Here is a 21,427-nt window from a genome sequence, read left to right as displayed (position 1 = left end):
TATTTGCTACTCATGAGGCCAGCAATGATGCTAATTATTGCCATAATAACCGTAAAAAAGTAAAATGTTTTTATGCACTAAGGCTGAAGAGGCAAATAATTGCAGGCCCCACAATACCCCTGGTATTCATTTAAACTTTTCTTTCAGCCTGCTCTTTGCTGAAAATTTTATTGTAAGCTCTCCTCTAGTAACCCCTCTCAGTTGCTTTAGTCAGTGCCACTGTGGATTTCCATGATTATTTTCTGTGGCGTTCATTGACATACTATAGGAACAGTCAGCAACCACTAATCAGCTATGCCTCAATGGAAAAATTAACATCTTTGTTTTATACAGGCAGAGCAGAGTGGCTCCTGCACAGCAAAGACATTGCAGAGCTTGCTCACTCACACTTCTGACCCCGTTCTGCTTCACCTACCCTCTTCCTGACCATAAGAAAGCATCAGAATTCCAGAAGTTACCACAGATTTCCTCTGGTTTTCTGTCTGGGTTGTTGATTCTTGCAATTCTTTGTAAAGGCACTTTTGAAAATAATAATTTGCAATTTGGCATTCTGGGAGGATGTTTCCAAAAAGAGCCAGTTCCCCTCTGTTACAGCTTGTACCATGGGACAACATAGCTGTACTTCTAAATAACTCTCCCTCCCCTCAGGGTATTTGTATCAACAACTTTGCCTTGTTATGTCTTATATAAAACAAAAATTTCTTCCTGACATCTTTCCAGCTGTTATTTCACCTTCCTCCCCTTTTCCTTCCATGTACCATCCTGACATCTGTCTTACCATTTGAGAATATGTCATTTAAAATTATTGGGAGAAGTATGGAAAATATTCACAGTACAAATTCCAAAGATAAATTGCATATTTAACTCAGAACATTTTTTTTTTCTTAAATAGCAGATTAAGCTACCCCTTACCCCATCCCCCCCCCCCCAAAAAAAAAACCAAACCAATAAACCAACCCAAAACAAACCCCAACAAAAAATCAGCTATATAAAATTACTTCCTCATTGGTACTGTGAGAGTGTATCTAACAGACAGGTTCCATGTCAATTCACACCATTGAGACTCTGATATTCAGGCCTCTTATCTGATCATACCTGGCCTCTACTTTGCTGACTTAAGTCTCAAACAATTCAAAGAAACTGCTTTTGATCTAAGAAAATCACTGAAGAAAAAATGCAAGAGCTTTATTATGGTAAGATTTGTAGCTGCAGCTAGTTGTTTTGTTTGGTTGGTTTTGTTTCGTGGTGGTTTGGGGTTTTTTTTTGTTTGTTTGGTTTTGTTTTGTTCTGTTTTGTTTTGTAGAAAGTACTAGAACAAGAAAAGCCAGATACTGAACTTGAAAAAGTATTGCTAAAGGAAAACACAGTCTTACTGAATTGTGGGAAAGAATCTCTAAGTTGAAAAATCACTTCTGAGCAGATTCTCAACAGGAAACACTTTTCACAAAGTGCTAGTGAAGCTGCATTCTTCATATTATATCCTTAATGCATCCTAATGAACTGTATGATAAAGTCTATAACTTAAAGAATTTACAATACAGCTGAAATGAAGTTGGATTTTGAGATCTGATGTTTCTACTTTTTAATTATGGGACATTTTCACTTCAAATTTAAAACTCTATAGAAACATTTCTGGCTTTTAATTATTTGGAAACAAAATTACTGTTATGTAATTCCTTTGTTCTGGTAAACACAGAAGTATTGCAAATGCCATGTGCTCTGGGTAAATGTGTCTTCAGTGACAAAGAAACTTGAGTGTTAACTTCAGTTATGAAAGGTCAGTGAACTTCAATGAAACTTTCTAGAAGAGGTAAAAACTATCTTGGGGTTGGCATGATTTGTTTTGCTCTGATAATGCCTAGCTAGTCTGAGGATGGTATACCTGGTTTGGTAAGTAATCATGCTCAGTCAGGTGGATACATAGTCACATAGATCCCCAAAGCAACATTGTCCTGTCTAGGACTTTTCCCTGTGCCAATTTCCACCAATCTGAATGGCCATCACAACTCTTTAGGTGACACTTGCTTGAACTCACTTTATCAAAACTAGTCCAGAGGGAAAAGAACAGGTGAAAAAATGGCTTTAGGGCACCCTTGCATGCATGACTGCTGTGTTGCACTTGACCATCTTTTACCAAAGCCACACAAGAGGACCAAAAGGTTTAGATTACAAATATGTGTTTGTGGTTTATGAGGGGCCTCAGACTGACTTCCCGTGAAGTTAAAGGGAATCAGTGCAAGAAAGGACTGGCAGTTTTTGTGATATTGTTCCTTTTCTTATTCATGAGAAATCTCACTCTGTGATCTCACTATTTTTACTATTAATCTTCTGAAGAAGAATGCCTGGCAGGGGAGCAGAAAGGCATCTTATTTGAGGGACCAAACATTATTGATAAAAATTCATGCACTACATTCTTACCTGCTGCCATGACTGCAAGTATTCTTTTTATTAGGAGAAAATTTAAAATACCCCATAAAAATAATGTCTCTAATTGTGATAAAAACCATTTCACAACATTTTTACACCAAGAATATTTTTCTTGTCTCACTAACGTTTTAGAGACCTACATTGATCATGGCATGGTATAATTCATTTTCTCACACTTTATAATGCTCAATGAGGCAAACCAGCATCTGATAGGAAGAAACAACCATTTCAAATCAGTTTGTGCAATGTGGAGGTGCTAAACAGAGGTCTTTTCCTACTCAGTACATCCTCAGGATGAGAAAGACATTGAAATACATAGGCTAAGTAACACTGTAAGCAATAGCAACAGAATCTTTTCCTACTTCTTCCTTTAGATACCAGTCTCTTTTAAAATTAGAGCTGACTGACCTTGCAGGACAAGGATCCAGATTACACTCTTGAAGTTTTGGCTTTGGCTTGATATTTTCAGGATAATAGTGACAGTATTGATCTGCTACTACCCGGCTGCTTCTCAAATCAAAACATTCAGCAGATGTTAGTTGATAACCTGCAATACACAGTGAAAAAAATAATATGTGTGTGATGGTATTCTTCCTGTCTCTCTCTGCAGTACATGTAAGTTCTGTGATCAAGGACTTTTCAGTCTCATGCTCTGCCAGTGGGGAGGGACACAAGAAGCCAGGAGGGAGCAGAGACAGGACATGCAGCCCAAACTAGCTGAAGGGGTCTGCCATACCACAGCACATCATGCCCAGTATATAAACTAGGGGGATTCACATGGAAGGGAGCAATGATTGTTCTGGTCAGGCTGGGTATCTGTCAGTGGGTGGTGAGTAACTGCATTGTGCATCACTCATGTTTATTGTTTTTTCTTTGCCTTTTTATTTTTATATCTCTCTCTTTGTTATTTCCATTATTATTATTATTATTATTATTGTTGTTGTTGTTACCATCATCATCATAATTATATTATTATATTGTACTTTATGTTAGCTATAAAGCTGTTCTTATCTCAACCCATGGGTTTTACATTCTTCCTATTGTCCTCCCCATCCCGAACTTGAGGTGAGTAGGTGGGGTGTGAGCAAGTGGCTATGTAGTGCTGAGTTACCAGCTGGAGTTTAACCTCAATAGTCAATAAAGCTGCTCACAGGAACAGGGACAAATGGAGATATCTTCTGATTACAAAGTTGCCCTGAATCCCATCAGCCTTTATGTTTAACAACAGTAGCATTAAATGCAGTCATGAATATCAAAATATGTTTTATGTACAGAGCCTGGTATGATGCTAAAAAATCTACAAGCTACTATCACTGTTGCTACATTCCTTCTCTAGTTTAGATGTAACTACGTTCATTTTCTGATTTTGCCCTTTTAAAGGTGAAAATCTCAGTGCAGAATCTGGGACAGAACCTGTACACAGATGACTGTTTCTGGAATATGGTGGTAATTCATTACCTCCTCCACAAGATGCTGAACAAGGAAAAAAATCAGTTTCCCTCCATCGGTGAACAATAGGCTGGTAGAAGACAAACTGAACTGAACTGTCGGCAGCACCAGCATAGCGGATCTGAAAGAGATGTAATGCCAAAGAGTGAACCTGACGTAACTATCACAAGGAAGCATTCTGCCACATGCATCTTGCAGTTTTTGAAACATGTGAAATACTAGAGTTATTTTGCAATATAAAAATGAAATGCACAAACCAGAGTACAGATTACTGTCAAAATCTTAGCTTCAAAACAGCCAAATAAATCTCTCGGCATAATCAATGCCATTTCTGACCATTCAGAAACCATGTTCTGAAACAATGAATGCATGGTAAACACATAGTTAGTGCTACTGAATAATTTTATGGGGACAGATGATACGGACTGTTCTTTAATCCATCAGAAACTACCACTACCTGCTGTCCCTGCAACATTGACATAGATTTTAGATCGTTAATATTGCCCAAACACCTTCTGAGACCATGTATAATATATTAGATAGTTCAGAGTGAAAAATGGGAGGCTGCACTGTGGGAAATAAAAAAACAGACAAGTTCTAATTTATGATGCTTTGTTTCTGAGGTGAGTCTCTCTTTTATTCTTCTTTGTGGTACTCATTATTGTGGTACTTATAAGTAATCCTTCTGCTTACTTAATTCTGGCTGCAAAAATGCTTCTTTCAGTCATAGGCATGGACTTTTGGCTGTACATCTTTGAATAGCATTATTTACAGCTTACAAGCACTTCTATCTTACTAGTCACTTGACCTTCTAGTGCTTTGTATTCTGAATGGAATTCCCACGTAAACAAGAGTTTGCAGTGAAAGAAATGCAATAAGAAAAAAGACCTTCACACTGCTAAAGCAGTACCACTTGTACCTGGCCCAGGAAAAAACACCTTCCTATTTGATATCTGTGCTGATTAATACAGTTATGGGGACTTTAAAATCTCTGCTGGGTATCCCTTGTCTTTACCTCTAAGACTCTGCATGAATAGCTGGCAAGGGAGAAACAATAATACTGCTACTAAAAGCCTCTTCTAGTCAATTATTTGCCCTAGTATATAATATATCTGTGTTGCTTGGGCACTTTTACATCAATGGCATGATGCTATTACTGGAGAAAAAACTTCCAAACCACAATCAGAAAAGATGGAACCTTCTTGAGGAGCAACCCTCCCTGGTTTTTTTTTGTTTTTTGTTGTTTTTTTTTTTCCGGTAGCTTAAAATGTTTCATCACTGCCTCCTTTTTCTTTTCCGATGTTTGGAACATATTGCCATGCTTTGGGAACACTATTTTTCAATCTGTGTTTCCTTTTCTGTCTTTCCAAACACCAAGAGACATGGTCAAAGAGCAGACTGTGAAACAGAAGCAAAAATACAACAAATTGAGCTGAACAGTATAATCTGAGTTGTTTGTTTTGTTTTCCTCTGTAGATGGACAGAAACATGATTACAAATCAAACTATGTCTTGAAAAGAAGGAGGAAGGAAAAAATAATGCAGGTTATCTTGATGTCTGTAAGAGATCTAGCCCACTGAGACCAAGGCTGCCCTTTTCTAATATGAGTAAACAGTGACATAAATTCCCAACACAAAAAACATACAGCTGTAGCAATACAGCATCTTCAGCAAATGGGAAGCCTTTTGCATGGATTAGTATCATTTAAGACTGTGTGCCAAAAACAGGATATCTTATTCCTTGTTCAGGGATAGTGCATTAGTCACACACTTTAGAAGGGTCTTTCTGGCCTTATGAAAGCCTCACGCATTCTTGGGAAAAATGTTCTGTTGTGCTGGAAGCCATTCAGGGAGGTCTCTGATCTGAATGTGCAGAAAAATATTCACTGGGAATTCTGCTTTTACTCTGTTTTTCAAGTATCATCAGTGATTCTTAAACTCAGAAGATCTACTCAGCAGTATGATCTTCAGTGAATCATGAAGAACAGAACAAGAGCTCACATAGAGCCTACTATAAAAGGAAGAGAAGGAAAAAGCATTCACATAAAAAAAAAGGTAAAAATAAAATCAGGAGGATGGAAGAGTTTCTCCCCCTCCAGACTATTCCTGCATGTCTGCAGAATTATCTGCCTGTTTTGACACAGAGAAAAGACAGATGTGCATCTTTTTCAGCCTGAAGTCACACATGCAGCCATGATAACAACATAGGTGGGAAAGAATTACAATGAGCTACAGCCATGAGCTAAAATGGCACAAAACATGCAAATGAAAGAAGCAGGCACAGTTTCATTTATTTTTTTAAGGAGTACTGTAAGCAGAAGAGGAACAATATATAGTGACTCCACACAGCAAAAATTTCTTTTTGATTTTGTTTGACAGTTTCTTAAAGCTAACATCTTGATCCAGGAGAAAATATTAGTGGCTGCCTGAGCCTCGCAAAACTCGAAGTGAGACTTGATAGCTAAATGCTTTAAGAAGTACCCTGGATTTGCTGAACAGGGCCAACTTCCACACATTGAAATACTCCCTGCTCTAGAGTATGGTGAATTTTTTTACTCTTGTAGCATTTGCAATACCCTGCTTGTTATGAGAAATGCCAGAGCTATAAAAAGAGATGGTCAATGCTTGAAAATCTTTAGTTAGTTCTCTAACTGTAATTTTAGTAGTCATTTTTGTCACTGACTCAGAAAAAGTGACAATTTTTCATTGTGCTTGCAAATAAAATCCTATCTAGGTTTACAGTATCAAACAGCAGAAGTACCACAGACTTGCAGAGCACTCAACCCTGCATGTGTGCATTGCAGCCTCCTAGAGAGTATCCTTGAATTCCTTTAGGTTTCAGGGGAGTTTGGAGTATTCCAAACATCAGAGCAGCCCTCACCATTTTGTAAGAGCCAAGAGGATACCACCAGTGTTATAAAGAGTTGGTTAAAATTAGAATCCTCAGACTATCCACCAAAAATTAACTGTCTGTCCTACAGTCACTAAAAAATCCTTTTTCTTTGTAGAAAAACCTCAGAAAAAAAAAAGCCAAACAAAAAAAAACATTGCTTGTACCCTGCTTTTTAAAATTGATTTTGTAAATTGCTGTCTGGGATGGTGCAACAGAGGCACAAGCTATTGCTCAGGTATGGGATTGACAAAATGCAGTATTGATTTGGGGGATAACTACAGAATTTTGAATAAAAACAGCAGACTCATAATTTGAACATGAAAGCACCATAAACATTTTGAAATATTCTGATCTGTCAGCTCTATCAGACTGCAGTATATGACTTTGCTTTTGTATTATGTTGTTTTTCTTATAGACACAAATTTGATTAGTTCACATAAAATCAACCAAACAAGCAAAATCCTCTAAAGCCCAACCATTTCATGCTTGATTTTGGCAGCAGTTGTGAAATTTAATGAGCAGTGATAATCAAGCAGTCATCAACGTTAATTGTAGGGTTAAGCCATAAAAATGTATTCAATGAGATGTTCTAATCTTATGAAATTGTGTGTGTTGGAGGAGGAGGAAAGACCACTTCTTTCTTGTGTGTGTCCCAGACTGGGGTTAGGAAAAGGGAATTATTATTGCATACCATCTTTTGTCTTGCAAACTTTGATCTGGTATATTATGATTTAGCCATGCCACCATGCTTATTAAAATGTTATAATGGATTTTTACATGTTATTAGCACAAATGATTTCTGCAAATGCCAAATCCCAAATCATCAGGTTTGATTTATTAATGAGTAGTTCAGTGTTGAAATCTTCTAAATGACAGAAAAATAAACTGGGGTTAAGATGGGACCTTGAGCAACTTGTTCTAGTGTGTGGTGCCCCTGCCCATGGTAAGGGTTTGGAACTAAATGATCTTAAGGTCTTTTCCAAGCCAAACCAATCTATGATTCTGTGATTCTAAAAAGGCAACATTTGACACAAAAATCATTAACAAATTCATAACAGAAATATGTGTTAAAATGATGAATGCTGAACAACCTGGCATCAAAATTTCATAGTCCTTAAAACTGACTGATTTCTGAATTAGATAGACTTGGGGAATTCATATATGATGCTAGAAAAAAGTTGCAGAAAAAGTTCAAAATAGCAATTTGCCAGAGCATTAAAACAAACAAACAAACCATATACCTATGAAACTGTGTCTATTGCCTCAAATTAAAACCTGTCAGTAGACTTCAGATCAGCAGTATTCTAAAGAAGTATGTAAGAATAATGGTAATACATCTCCACATCCAAAAAGAATTTACCCAGTATTTTCAAAGCATGAAGAGCGCAGGAATACAAATCATGTGTGAACATATTTGGCCTATTTTTCAAGCCACAAGAAAATAGATAGAAAATTTTTTAGATATTTAACTTTTTTTTTTACTTTCACATTTTTTAGAAGGGATGCATGAAACTGCAGACCAATAATCTTTATGTCTGTTATGGAGTCAGTAGATAAAATGAAAATAAAGAACAGAACTCAAATTTGGGTGCTTGAGAAGGGCTATGCTTTCTGAGCATTGTAGCTTGCTCTGCTGAAGGTTCATGAGGAATACTGATAAAGGTAACTTAGGTACCATTTTTCTTCTAAGTGACTTATCAAAAGTCCTAGACAAAATTCACATGAGTTAAGAAGATCCTCCTATGGACAAACGACTAGGTAACAGGGAATGGTCCTATAACCTGTTCCTGGAATGAAAAAAGGACATGTGAAATACCTAAGGGATGTTTGCCAGGGCACGAGTTGTTAGCCAGATCCCCAGAGGAACAGGATAAAAGGTCAACCATGAGCTGACCAAGCTTGCTAAAGTGAAAAATTATATATAAATGATAACTAAAAATGAAATTGCCTTTGAAAGTACTTGAAACTTTGGCAGACTACATTCAAGTGAATTAAGGCTTGTGGGACAAAAGAATTAATTTTATATGCTAGTTATACATGTAAATGTCCTCCACATTTGCTACCAGCATTCAGGCTGGTAGTAGGGTTGTTATAGGAATTCCTTTGAAATGATCAGCTCAGTGTGCAGCAACAGTTAAAAAAATTAATAGAATATTACAGAAAAGAATAAAAAAGGAGAGAACACAGCCAAGGAGAACACATTTGTGTATTGATCATTATGTGTAGCTAACTGTTGTTCAACATATATATTTATATATAATATAATTATTCAATTTATATTAAATAAATATTAAATAATCTAATTACCTTTTATTAAACTGTACACTTATTTCTAGGAATTGGATATTTTCAAACCATGCATTTGTATATTTCAATATTAGTCACAGATTACATGTTTATGTATGCTATAAAAGTGATGAATATACAAGCACAATGGAACTAGAAAAAGGACAGAGAAGTGAAATAAGGATAAACCTTGTATGGACGATCTATGATAAAAGTAAAGATTAGATAAAGTAGGACACTAGCAAAGAGCTAATGATAATGTCAGAGATCTCAAATATAGAAGTAATGGGGAAAAGGGGCAATAATTCCCTGTTTCTCAGAGTGGGAATATTTTCCCACCCAGAAAACATCAGTAAAAATATTGCACCAATGTTTTAAAAATGAGATGTATTCCTTATTTCACAAAGTGCATAGTTCATTGTGGAACTCATCCCATGAGCTAAATGTTGACAGAAGGCCAAATATAGCACAAAATGGACTTACAGAAAACCCTGAAGACTGGCTCATTTGAATCATTAGACAGAAAAGTACAAATGCAACATGAGAATAAAGAAGCAATGCCCATAAACAGAGCATAACCTTAACCTGTTTCTTGTACTCTTCCTTTCAGTATCTGAAATCAGTTCCTCTCTGTAATAGAAACCTGAGTGAAGCAGACTATTGCTTGACCTAATACAGCGGTTCTGATGTATTTATTACAGAATCACAAAATAGTTTGAATTGGAAGGGACCTTCAAAGGTCATCTGGTCCACACCCTCTGCAATAAGCAGGGAAATATCTAACCTATATTCAATTTGAAGGAATGATTTTAATTTATTTTTTAAATACAAGGTAGAAAGTAGAGAGAAAGCAGTATTTTTTATACAATATTAACTTACAGTGAAACACCTGACAAATAACAGACCTAACAGAGAAGGAAAATCTGAATAATGCATTTGAACTAGTGCTCACGCAAACAAGCAAATTAAATTAGTTATGGTCTGACCACAAAGGCTCAAATTACTAAAGTGACTGGAGGACAGCATTTATAGATGAAACACATTGATTAAGAGAATGATCATGTTCTAAGAACTACTAATTGAAATTCTCATGAGGCCACACTTGGAGTACTGTTTGCAGTTCTGGTGTCTTCAATATAAGAAGGACATGGAACTGTTAGAGCAAGTGCAGAGGAGGGCTGAGAGGATATCAGGGGGCTGGAGCACGTCCTGTATGAAGACAGTCTGAGAAAGTTGGGGCTGTTCAGCCTGGAGAAGAGAAGGCTGCATGGAGACCTCATAGCAGCCTTCCAGTATCTGGAAGGGTCCTGTAAGGATGCTGGCTGTAATGACAGAAGAAGGGGTAATAGGATCAAACTTAAGCAGGAGAATTTTAGATTGGATATAACGAGGAATTTCTCTACTGTGAGGGTGGCGAGGCACTGTAACAGGTTGACCAAAGAAGTGGTAAATGCTCCATCCTTGGTAGTGTTCAAGGCCAGGTTGGACAGGGCCTTGGGTGACATGGTCTAGTGTGTATGTCCCTGCCCATGGCAGAGGGGTTGTAACTAGGTGACCTTAAGGTCCTTTCCAATCCTAATTATGGAATAGAAAGAAAAAAAAAAGTAGATATGAAATAGAATCTGTATATTGTTTTCAAAAAGACTACTACATGGCTCTCTATAAGTTTTACTACATTTGCCAAGAAAAATGGTAGAATTTTTCTGAACTTGTCACAAGATCTAATCAAGATAAATAATGATTAGGTCTCTTTTCAGGCTGGTCATTACTTGTGAGCTTGACCTAGACATTATTACAACAGTTATATAGTTTTTGTGAATCAGGAAATCAGAATTGGTGATTTCTATGACTACTGCAAAAACAACGTATTGGATGCAACCATAGGTTGATAAAAGCTAGTGACACAGACCATGTTACAGAAGTACTTCCAGCTAAGTTCAATATGCACTTTACAGACGTGACCTCAGGAAGACACATATCTCAAGAACTAGTATTATTTTATGATGAAAGGACTATATTGCAAAAGCCTCCTAGATTAAACAAAGTGTTTTGGTCATTTGACCTTGATAACACAAAAAACTGACTCCGTCACAACTAAACTTTTCTGTGTGCTCAGCCTTAATTTCAGCTCACCTGCTTCTGGAGTCCCATCCAAACCCTGATCTGCCAGTGCTTCCAAGACTAGATCCTTCACAATTCCTGCCTGACCTGCAGCCTTCTCCCAAATACAAGGCATAATCTCTGGAAACCCTTGCCAGTATCAGAAGTAAATTACAAAGACCCACACTGTCATCACTCCCAATCCTCATATGATAATCTCTCTAAAATTCAACAGTGAGCCAGCCATGAACAGTAGGCCCTTGCTGCTAGAGAAGATTTGCATCTTTTGGCTTCTGCCCTAACATGAGTATTGAAATAATTTCTCATTTTACTCCACAAGGTAAATCGCTGTATGGTCCTTGTTCAGAAGTGATTATTAAATCCAATCCTGGCCCCAGTCTGATATGGCCCATGAACCTCTATTCCAGTTGGCTGCCTGCACATGTATTATCTCCTGCTTGCCCTTGCAAATCCCAGGATGTTTAGTCCCAACCTTATTTTCTTTTGTTAACCTGTACTCTAAGTAAATGCATTTCTCTTGCCAGCAGTTCCTGCCAGTGCTAGATCACAACAGAGATAAGAATTGTCTGGCTCACTGTAGAGCACTGCATAACTTAGCATACATTTTTGAGGTCTATGTTATGACTTTTTGGACAACAGGTGGTCAAAATCCTAATCTGAGCAGTAACTGCTCATGGGAACCCAGTCTGTACCATTTCTAAATCAGCCAGCAGTATCTCCAGCCAACAGCATGAAAAAAAAAACCAGTCTCTTCTGGCAGCAGCCCTTAATCAAAGCTTGTCAGCCCTAGCAGTACAAAAGACAGTATCAATACAAATCCAATCTTAATTCAAATACCTCTGACATCATCCAGAGAAACATTTATCCAATCCAACCCTATACATCCTTGATGCAAAGCTGTTGGCCCATGCAGGTCCTATGAACAAACCTTCATCATGATATAAGGGATTGAAAATCAACATAAACCTAATTTAGTCTAGTCTATATCTAGGCCAGCAGTGGCTTTTGCTCCAAACCAGCCCCAAGTATGTTCAACACCCTTTTCTAGACCTTCTCTTAAATCCACTAGTCTTTGCTGACTCACACCTCAGCCATAGGGCAAGGGCCCTAGCTATGCAAAAAGCACAGCATGTAAAGCAAAACTTAACAGGCTGTGCTTTGCCAGCCCTAACCCTTCCCTGGAAATTCCTACCAGCTGTTTCAGTAAGACTGTTAGCTCAAGTCATTTATATTTGCAGTGCTACTTGCTTTAAACAGACAACCAGGGCTGACTGTCAGCATTACATTATCCAGTATAGACCCAGCTTAGAGTACTGATTCATCCTGTTTGGAGGAGTGCAAATGCATGCAATGGAACAATTCCTCAAGGTTTCTCTACGTTGTGTCTGAAATGGACATTATCAAAAGAAGAGACTTTTTAGCACAGGCAGGTAAATATGTGACCTTGGCAGCACAGCAGATCAGTGGCAGCTCTGCCAATAAAGGACAAGGCCCCCTTGTGTGATATTACCACCTTGTTCTCTAGAGCACAGTGTCAGCCAGAAAGATTTCCAAGTGAAACTGACCTTAATTTCACAAGGATTTCATCAAACATAACATTTTGTTTTTCTGTAGAAACAAGGTGTTTCTATGTACGTGAATCTGAATTTTGCATTAAAACCTCAAACTAGGGAAATACTCAGGATGTAGGAACAAATTTCAAGTGGAATTTAAGTTTGCTGGCATTTTTTCCAGCTATTCTGCCTTTCAAACATTAGAAGTTTATAATGGGGATATATAATTGTCAAACTATGAATATAAAAACTCCAGTTCTTCTTCTGAGATAACATCTTAATTTTTTTAAATGAGAGCTGTTTTACTGATATTTTTTTCATTTACATATCTTGTGAAAAGATTGCCAAGAGTTTAGCACATGAGGAATGTACCACTGATTATTACAAAGTCAGAAATATAGAAATTATACAACTCAGCTCATACAGAAACAGCATGAGGTTTCTTAATGCAATTTTGAAGCACTCCATGTCACCAATAAAGAAATTCAAATGCCAAGTCCCACATGAATTTTCTACTTCTGAATTATATCCAGGTGTCTAAGCTGACATCTCTGAATAAGAGCATTCAGAGTCAATTGAAAATCATTGTAGCAGTCATTTTAGAGACAATGATCCTAAAATTAGAGTTTCGTTACACCTACAAGTTCATTTACATCTGTTCTCATAAAAACTGCTTTGTCCCAGGAAGTTAAGTCTGGACAACCAGAAAGATTCCACTCCATAAGGAAAACTTGCTAATACTACAGAAAAGCCTTTAATTTAATTTTTTTTTTAAAAGTTATTCACTTTCACAAGATGAAGGCTATAGTAAGGATGGAAAGCAGTTGACAAGCCTGACATAACTGAGAGATATGCATGCATTTTGGTTCTCCTATATTAGTCTTTTTTTGTATGTACACTTCTATATCCAAAAAAATCTAGCAAAATATTCAGAAGCGAAAAAAAATTGTTAAAAAAAATCCCACTAAATAGCTTAGAATATCTTTGTTGCATGCTAATCTGACTTTGAAAAGGTGCAAGCACATGACAGAACTAGTAAAATAATTTACTCTTCACTCAGCAGTGTCTCTTCCACCTGTGCCTAATCCAGCTTGCTCTCTCATATTGACCATGTAGTCATCATACAAGTAGGGTACTGCCTTTAGTTCAACCAATAGTTCTTACCTTGCTAGATAGAGAAGGAAATGCAAGGACCAAGTGATAAAGGTTTTTTCCTTGTCATAAAAGGTAACAGTAGAAATAACAGGAACACAGCCCAATCCTGATGTTACCATTTCAGGGCCATTGGTATACATGACCATCCGTCCCCAACAAGTATGTTCTAATGAACCAGGCTACCTTGCATTCGTAGACAGTGAACAATTCTGATTACATCTCACTGATGTACATCATCTGTAATATAGGTAAAAGTGGTTTAGGCACTTTGAATTGACCAGCATCTCTTTTATTAAGGCATTTTCATTATGACCTTCAAAGAGAAGGGAATGCATTCTTCAGGTCAGGCTTCTCCTTGTGAACCAGTCCAGATAACATCTGCTTGCATTTTGTGCTGCTAACTTACCAAGATGAGTAAGGGACAGTCCATAGGGCTCTGCTGCTTCCCAAGCTAACCCATTCCAGCCCAGACCAGCTTAACCCAACATAATCATGTATTGCATTTTTCAGTTTACTGTTAAACTTCTAGCTGCCATCAGCTCTAGGTTAAACCAAATGTCATCTATCTCTGGGGCCCATAGTGAAAAATGTATGTAGTCCTGGAAATGATGCAGGTTTTAGAGTTTTACAGGTGAAAACCTTCAAGTTCCTTGGATCTACTGGAAAAGGATTTGCTTTATTGTAATTCCCAAATGTTCGGTTTTGTATGTGTGTTTTCCCACAGAATGTGTGTATTTTTTCCAGCAATGTGTTTTATATTACCTGGAAGAACAGAAATGTTTTAACGGGAGGAAACAATTTTATTTTTATTGCCAGTACAACACAAAGCAGAACTTCAAAATGACACCATGACTTCTCAAGCAAAGTCATCTCATTTATTTTTGAGCTTGGGGACCTCAGTCTCCACTCCCTTACAGTCTTCTGTGCAATAACACTAGTATAAACCCCAGAAATTATGGGACAAAGACACAGGGTTTCTTTCTTTTTACTTGCACAGATGAAGCAAGCTGTATGTCACTGATTTATATATACCTCAATAGCATATACAGAAAGTATCTGCCTTTTCTTGTAATGAGTTCATCTTTCCTCTTTAGTGCACACATTGGTTATGCCTTTCTTGGCATAAACTCAGTCTTTTTTTCCCAAGGACTGTTATCAGATATTTAACTATAAAGAATTTCACGGAGTTCAAGAGCTAGGCTTTCTGGTAAATGTCTACTGGAAAACGAAGGTCTAGGAAAATCTCTTTAATCATTCTTATACATCTTGTTTTATTTTTTGTTGCTGTAAGAGGTCAATGACCAATGACCCTTACCTTGATAGTGAAGTCTGCATTGAGAGGACCAGGTATTCTTAATATCTCCTTGTCAGGTAACTTCTGGAAGTTGATGCTAGAATTCTCCATGAGGAAGGAGCCTGTGGAGCTGAGGCTATTTTCACCCTTTGCACCTTGGAGAGTCCTGGTTTCCAAATCTGACAAATGCAAACAAATTAACTGGAAACTAGAGCATTATAATTTGTAGTAAGAGCAGAAAAGAGCCCCAACACAAAACAGGAATGGTAAAGATTTGCCTCCTAAATTAGTGATAATGCAACTTTTTTGTTCTTTTCCACAGTTCATTCACATTTCTATACTTCCATGTTCATTATTTCTTCTCCATCTGCTTTTTGGCTTTGTTCAACCCTTAGTTTCTAGATCCACATTCATGTTCTCACCAACAGGTCATGTTTTTACTTTCTTCCAGACATATTAATCCATTCCTAGTTAGGCATATTTGCGGTTATTTAACTCACTCTTAGTAAGTCACTCTCCTATGTGGATCATGACTCAGACCTTCACCCACGAGTGCTGTCTTTGTTAATTTGCTGTTCCCTCTTTTAGTTCAAAGGTCAGTCACTACCCACGTGTTGCTGTGGTAGACAATTAACTGAAAGCAAGACAGCCAGGAAAGAAAATCAGTATGACTGCAATCCTTTCCCCTCTCCAGAAAGAGTCTGATCCATTCCAGCAGAATAGGGAGTGCTGAACGCTCCTGAGCTCTCCCTCTGTATCTCTCTGCATCCACAGATCCCCAAAACTAGGCATTCATTATGATACTGCTTTGTGGCAGTTACTTTTGATTGCTAAATCATAAAAACCATATTAAATAATTGATTAAATAGAAAGAAACTGAAAACAGATCTGTTCTATCACCTAGCCAACCTCCTCACAAACTCCAAATTATGTTATACAGCATGTTCACCAATGACCAGTTTCTGGTAGTTATTTCAAAACGACAACACATTTCATCATGAAGGATTGTAAAACTAATGTTTTCACATATATCTGGGAAATTATGCATAAAATCTCCCACACAAAGAAGAAGCTAAGGCAAAATCTTAATTAGATGTGGACATACTATTAATCTGTTATGGAATAATAGTTTCAGAGACAGTAAGTGGGAAAAATGTTTTTATTAGCACCTATTAAGTTGTTAATTCGGTGGAAAAAGATAATTGCAATAATGAGACTATTTTTCAGGATGGCTTATGGGAATTATTTCATGAAGGAAGTTGCTGGGGCAGTACACTTAGAATTTGCTCCATGTTAATGAATTCTTTCATTTTCAGTGAGGCTAGTCTCCTCTTTTGTGATGTACTCGGCCATATATTTATTTCTGGACAAGACTGCGTGCATCAGGAATAAAGATGGTTTTAAGACTTGTCGGCCTCCTGTTAACTTCTCCCACAATCAAAGTTCATAGGGCAAAATACTCCCTCCCCCTCAACTTATTTTATCTCATGCATATATAAAATCCTTTGATGGGTGAACAGAAAGATTCATGGAGACATCTGAAACAAGAAAGAGATGTATTTGTAGTTATTAATGTTTACACAGAGCAGTTAATCTAAACCTCAATCTGTGTCTCGGGCAGACCTCACTCATTCAAATCTTTTTGTTGTAAAATGTGATATGGCTTGAGTGAAGACAGCTTTAGATTTATCTCTCCTTCTAAAACCTCATTTCTCTCTAAGCTGTGTTATAGCTCAATTTCACTGAAAAAATAATAAAAGTATGAAATTTTTCTAACTTGGAAGAGAGCATCTATACTGGGAAAGAAGACAGGAGAGAAAGGATTAGTGCAAGTCATTTACTGGGAAAGTAGTAACAACCATTCTAGAGCAGCTCAGGAATACCCAAAGAGCCACTCAAAAATTGAAGTGCAGGCAGCAACTGAACTTGTAAGAAAAGCATAATATATTTTTTTTCTTAGTTTATAACCTGTAATTTGCTATTCTTTATTCATAGCCCTAAATCTAAAGAACCATTAAAAGATTATGGTGTGCCCACTGTTTCCTTAACACAAGCAGTGAGCTACAGAACAGGACTGATAAACCTACCCTCATTTTGCCACTCAGTAGAAGCTCTTTGGGTGAAAGAAATCTGGAGAGGGTGGAAATAGTTTGGTATTTCACCTCCTTTCTGACACTAATGTTTTTATTTATACTGACAAGGTTAAAGGACTCTAACTGGTCTGTACTACAGGAAACTGCTATTATGTTTTGGAAAAAGAAAACAGGAAACCTGCTTATCTTACAATAGTTTGTGCTTCTAAGAGGTTATGCAGTACAGTTTGTGTCTTTCCTGGCAGTAAACCCCATTTACCAACACTGTAATGTCCATTTGCTGCTGATGAAATAAGGAGCAGCTTGTGAGCAGCTACTGCATTATAAAGTCAGAGAGAGGGATTCACGGAGTTTCTATTAATGAAATAAATGAATCTGCCTTCAGCTCTCCTGGAGTGTTCTCAAATCCTGCAACCCTTCTCCTGGAGTAGAGGCATACACAACTGTTGGGCTATAGAGCTCCCTGTCAGACAAAGCAGGCAAGTGTTATATCTATGAAGTGATGAGCTAGCAGCACTCATTGGTCTTAACTCTAGCAATAAGCAGCATCACTACTAAGGAGCAGGGTTTGTCTTTTGCACGCTGTTTCTGATCACATTTGTGTATGTGTGCATTTGTGTCCATCTACGGAGTAAGAGAGATTATCAAAACAGAAACGTATGTTAAAGTTATGAGCAGCTTAATGGCTAAGCTCAGCTGTAGGGAAGCTTATACTTCACTGTTCTCAATATTTCTTTACTCAGTAGGATATATTTTATTAATTTGTAACAAAAGCACTTGGCACCAAGTGAGCCAGCCGAAGGACAAGCAAACAGAAATGACTGAGAAATTATGTAGGGACAAATGATTCTGCAATGTTGGCTAAGCTCTGCTCTGAAGAGCGTGTAACACTGATGTAAATAGGTCCTTGGAGAACTTCTGAGGGCAGGATTCATCCCTGTGTCAAAATCAGTGATCTGAGAGAGTGAAATCAGATACCACAGTGAAAACAGAACATTGCGGGTTAGCAAGACTTTCATAAAAAAATGTACACTAACTTCCTCTGCTTACATAAATGATCGGGTCCTTTCAGCATGAGGCGAATTTGCCTGCTTCCATAGGGAATAGCAACCACTGTATCATCCACTGTGGGAAGACAAAAATGCATGGAGTAAACAAGCAAAGAAATTCTCATCTGTTTTCAAACAAGCAGTGAAAGAGGTGTTTACAAGTCAGTCAAAAGTAAAGCTTTTAGACCAATTAAACAACTCTATGAATTATGAGAGAACATCACAAATCTGTAGAAGAACTTAAACGTGATAAGAACCTTCTACTTGGAAAAACCCAAACCTGTTGGTTTTCTTTAGTATCAACTCCTTCACAATCATTTTTGGATTTCAATCTCAATAGCTTTCCATTTCACCATAGGTCCACTTAAATCTCTTCCATGACTTTTGAATTGATGTTTCTGGTGAAGTAGAGAAGCGTAAGCCTATTCTGATGTTAAACCAGAAGCGCCCATTCCTTCATTGGACTCTTTACCAGTTGAACACTACAGCTTCTTCACAACCCTGCCCATGCTTTGTGATGATCTCCCACTTCCCTCAGGCATGCCTTCCCTTTCACACCTTTTATTTTAATGTTTAGAAGTGCTATAAATCTCCTTTCTTTTCCACATCATGAACAGAAAGTCCCTTGAAAAACAGAAGCCCATTAGACTGTAAACAGGTCTTAGAGAAGGATCTTGCACCTGTGAAGTCCTTGGAAGCTTTGCCAATTGGATTTAAAATGAGGTGTGAATTAGAATGTAGGTCACATGCTGCTGTAAAAGTTGGTTTGGTCAGCAATTCTAAAGAGACAGCAACCTCAGTAATTTCCCAAAGGGAGACAGGAAAGAAAGGTGTGGATAGATGCTAGAAAATGTTCCTAATTCTCTGCCTGGGTTGTGGAGTTAGTACCCACAGAACACTGACCTAGATTACCCAGCATGCCTAGGTTCTACACTCACCTTTCCCTATCCTTTTTGCCTTCTCCTATAATTAGAAGTTGGGAAAGAAAAAGTATGCACGCCTAACAGGATTTTTTTTGGGGGGGAGGTGATAAGTATGAGAGGAATTAAGCCTCTTTTGTTATCTGTTCATTATTGCTGCTCACACCTGTCATGCAATGACTGCTAGCAAGAACTATAGCTCTCTTCCCAAAGCAATGCATTGCTTTGTCATCAGGTAAGTCTAACTCAACCCATAAAAACATATTATCTTTCATCCAAACATATGAGATGGGGCCTTCGGTTTCTGATCAGACCAAACTGGCATAACTGTTCCAGCCTAGCTAGATCAGCATTCTCAATTACCAGCAAAATAGTTATTAATGTTGTCATTTTATGTAAAAAATTGAGACAACAGAAAAAAATGAAAGCTACAGGAAACAGGGACTTCTAAAACCTACGTTCATTCATTCAACCCTATGTCTTGAAAATGTGAACTATAAACCCTTTAAATTTTAAATTCAGTCAAGTGCCATAGGAATTTCTGCCACTTTTATTTCTGCCACTTTTATATTGGAGAGCTTTGTGGGATAAAATAGCTATACTTTTGTGACCTCTTAATATCCTAGAAGTGAAGGGGTAAATGTAAGCAGTCTGATAAATCTCTGAATGTCACAAGAATTGCATAGAGATGAAGCCCAGGCTCTTCTGAGTTTTGTCACCTTTTTCAAAATCTGATTTGAGAGGTTTCCCTAATATATCCAGAAATTTCAGCATCTCCTAAGACTTCTATAGCATTGGGCCTGAACTCTATTCAGCACACATTCTGCTTATGCACATCTTGGGTATTATATTGATTGCCCAAGGTAGCCATCCTTCATTTTTACACAGAATTTGAATTTTCCTTTTGAAAGGACAAATATTCAAGTTTCACAAAATTCTTTAAATATTACTATTCTAATGCTGATTTCATTGGTACCATTCTGGCAGTCACATTCAAGATACCTAGTAGGATAAATACACTTTATCCATTTTGGGGAAAAAAACCCGTGAGTGTGACACATCATTTTTCTGCATAATATATATATCATGTTTATTGGAATGAGCCTGGAAAAAAAAGGAACTTCAATTTTTCAAAAAATATTAATGGTCTTTTTACAAGTCTTATTTAAAGACAGTCTCATGTCATTATTGTATTTGACTGTCTCTCAGCTATGAGCTCTGTGCTGGAGAGTTAACCACTCACTGATATGTCACATACGCACATCATGCACCTTATATACTACGTATTTGTAGTATGTCTCTTCTGCTCCAGGGTATTGCTGGGACTATATTTCACCTGATTTTGTCATTTCTCTCCATTTGAAATCCTAATACACTTTGTGCGATATGTAAATCTCAGTGGGATTTATGCTTATCACAGTGCTTCCTGCTTTTACAAGCAGAAGCAGTAGGGACTGAAGGATGATTTCCAGAGGTTAACAATGATAAGAAGGAGACATTTCCCGTGACGAGATGTGGAATTAAGCATGGTAATATTTAGTCACAGCTCCTTCTAACAATAAGCAGACAGGCAGATTGTGGAGCAGCTGTGTGATGCACTCTGAAGAAAAGGCACAAATTATTAATGGGTGGTCGGTTTCTCTCAAGGGGATGCACAGGGTGGTGAGGGAGAGTCCCAGATAACTGAAAGAACAGTGGCCTAGGGCTGCGAAGAAAGTGCAATAATTAAGGTAAAGGTTACATGTCAGGTACATACATCAGATTCCCATGACAGATAAACTTCTTCTGGTTTGGGATTTTGAATATGGATGTTGTCCATATGGTCTGTCAGTTTTAATGATAAAAAATGGATTTGTTTCTATTTCCCCGTTACTACTGATATTCAACTGAAATCTGGAACTGTATCTGGTTTTGAAAATCATGACAATCTGATTACTAATCAGGTAAGAATCTATTCTATCTCAGCATAGTTATTTCGATAATTCTCTTTCAAATGTAATTTATTTCAGTAGTAGATATCAATCCTTTTTTTTTAATGAAATAGTAGCTTTTCACAAGGCTATTAGCAGACTTCACCCACCACTTGTGGGATAAGCTCTCCAGATCCCTGGTGAATACAGAGAAGCATGCTTAAATATAGCTTATCTCCATAGGAAGATACATACACTCTTTCCAAAAGGAGATACAA

General features: G+C 37.4%; 1 protein-coding gene across 1 annotated transcript in view; it reads right to left on the bottom strand.

Moving 5' to 3' along the window:
- ADAMTSL1 (ADAMTS like 1) overlaps nt 1-21,427 on the bottom strand; it is a 180,661-nt gene that overhangs the window by 99,553 nt on the left and 59,681 nt on the right. The window contains 4 exon segments of the mRNA XM_034072780.1: nt 2,836-2,974; nt 3,886-3,997; nt 15,199-15,356; nt 18,321-18,395. Coding sequence (XP_033928671.1) covers nt 2,836-2,974; nt 3,886-3,997; nt 15,199-15,356; nt 18,321-18,395 — 484 coding nt within the window.

This window comes from Melopsittacus undulatus, chromosome Z, assembly GCF_012275295.1.
Source record: "Melopsittacus undulatus isolate bMelUnd1 chromosome Z, bMelUnd1.mat.Z, whole genome shotgun sequence".
Classification (NCBI taxonomy): domain Eukaryota; kingdom Metazoa; phylum Chordata; class Aves; order Psittaciformes; family Psittaculidae; genus Melopsittacus; species Melopsittacus undulatus.
This window is presented reverse-complemented; position numbering and strand designations above follow the sequence as displayed.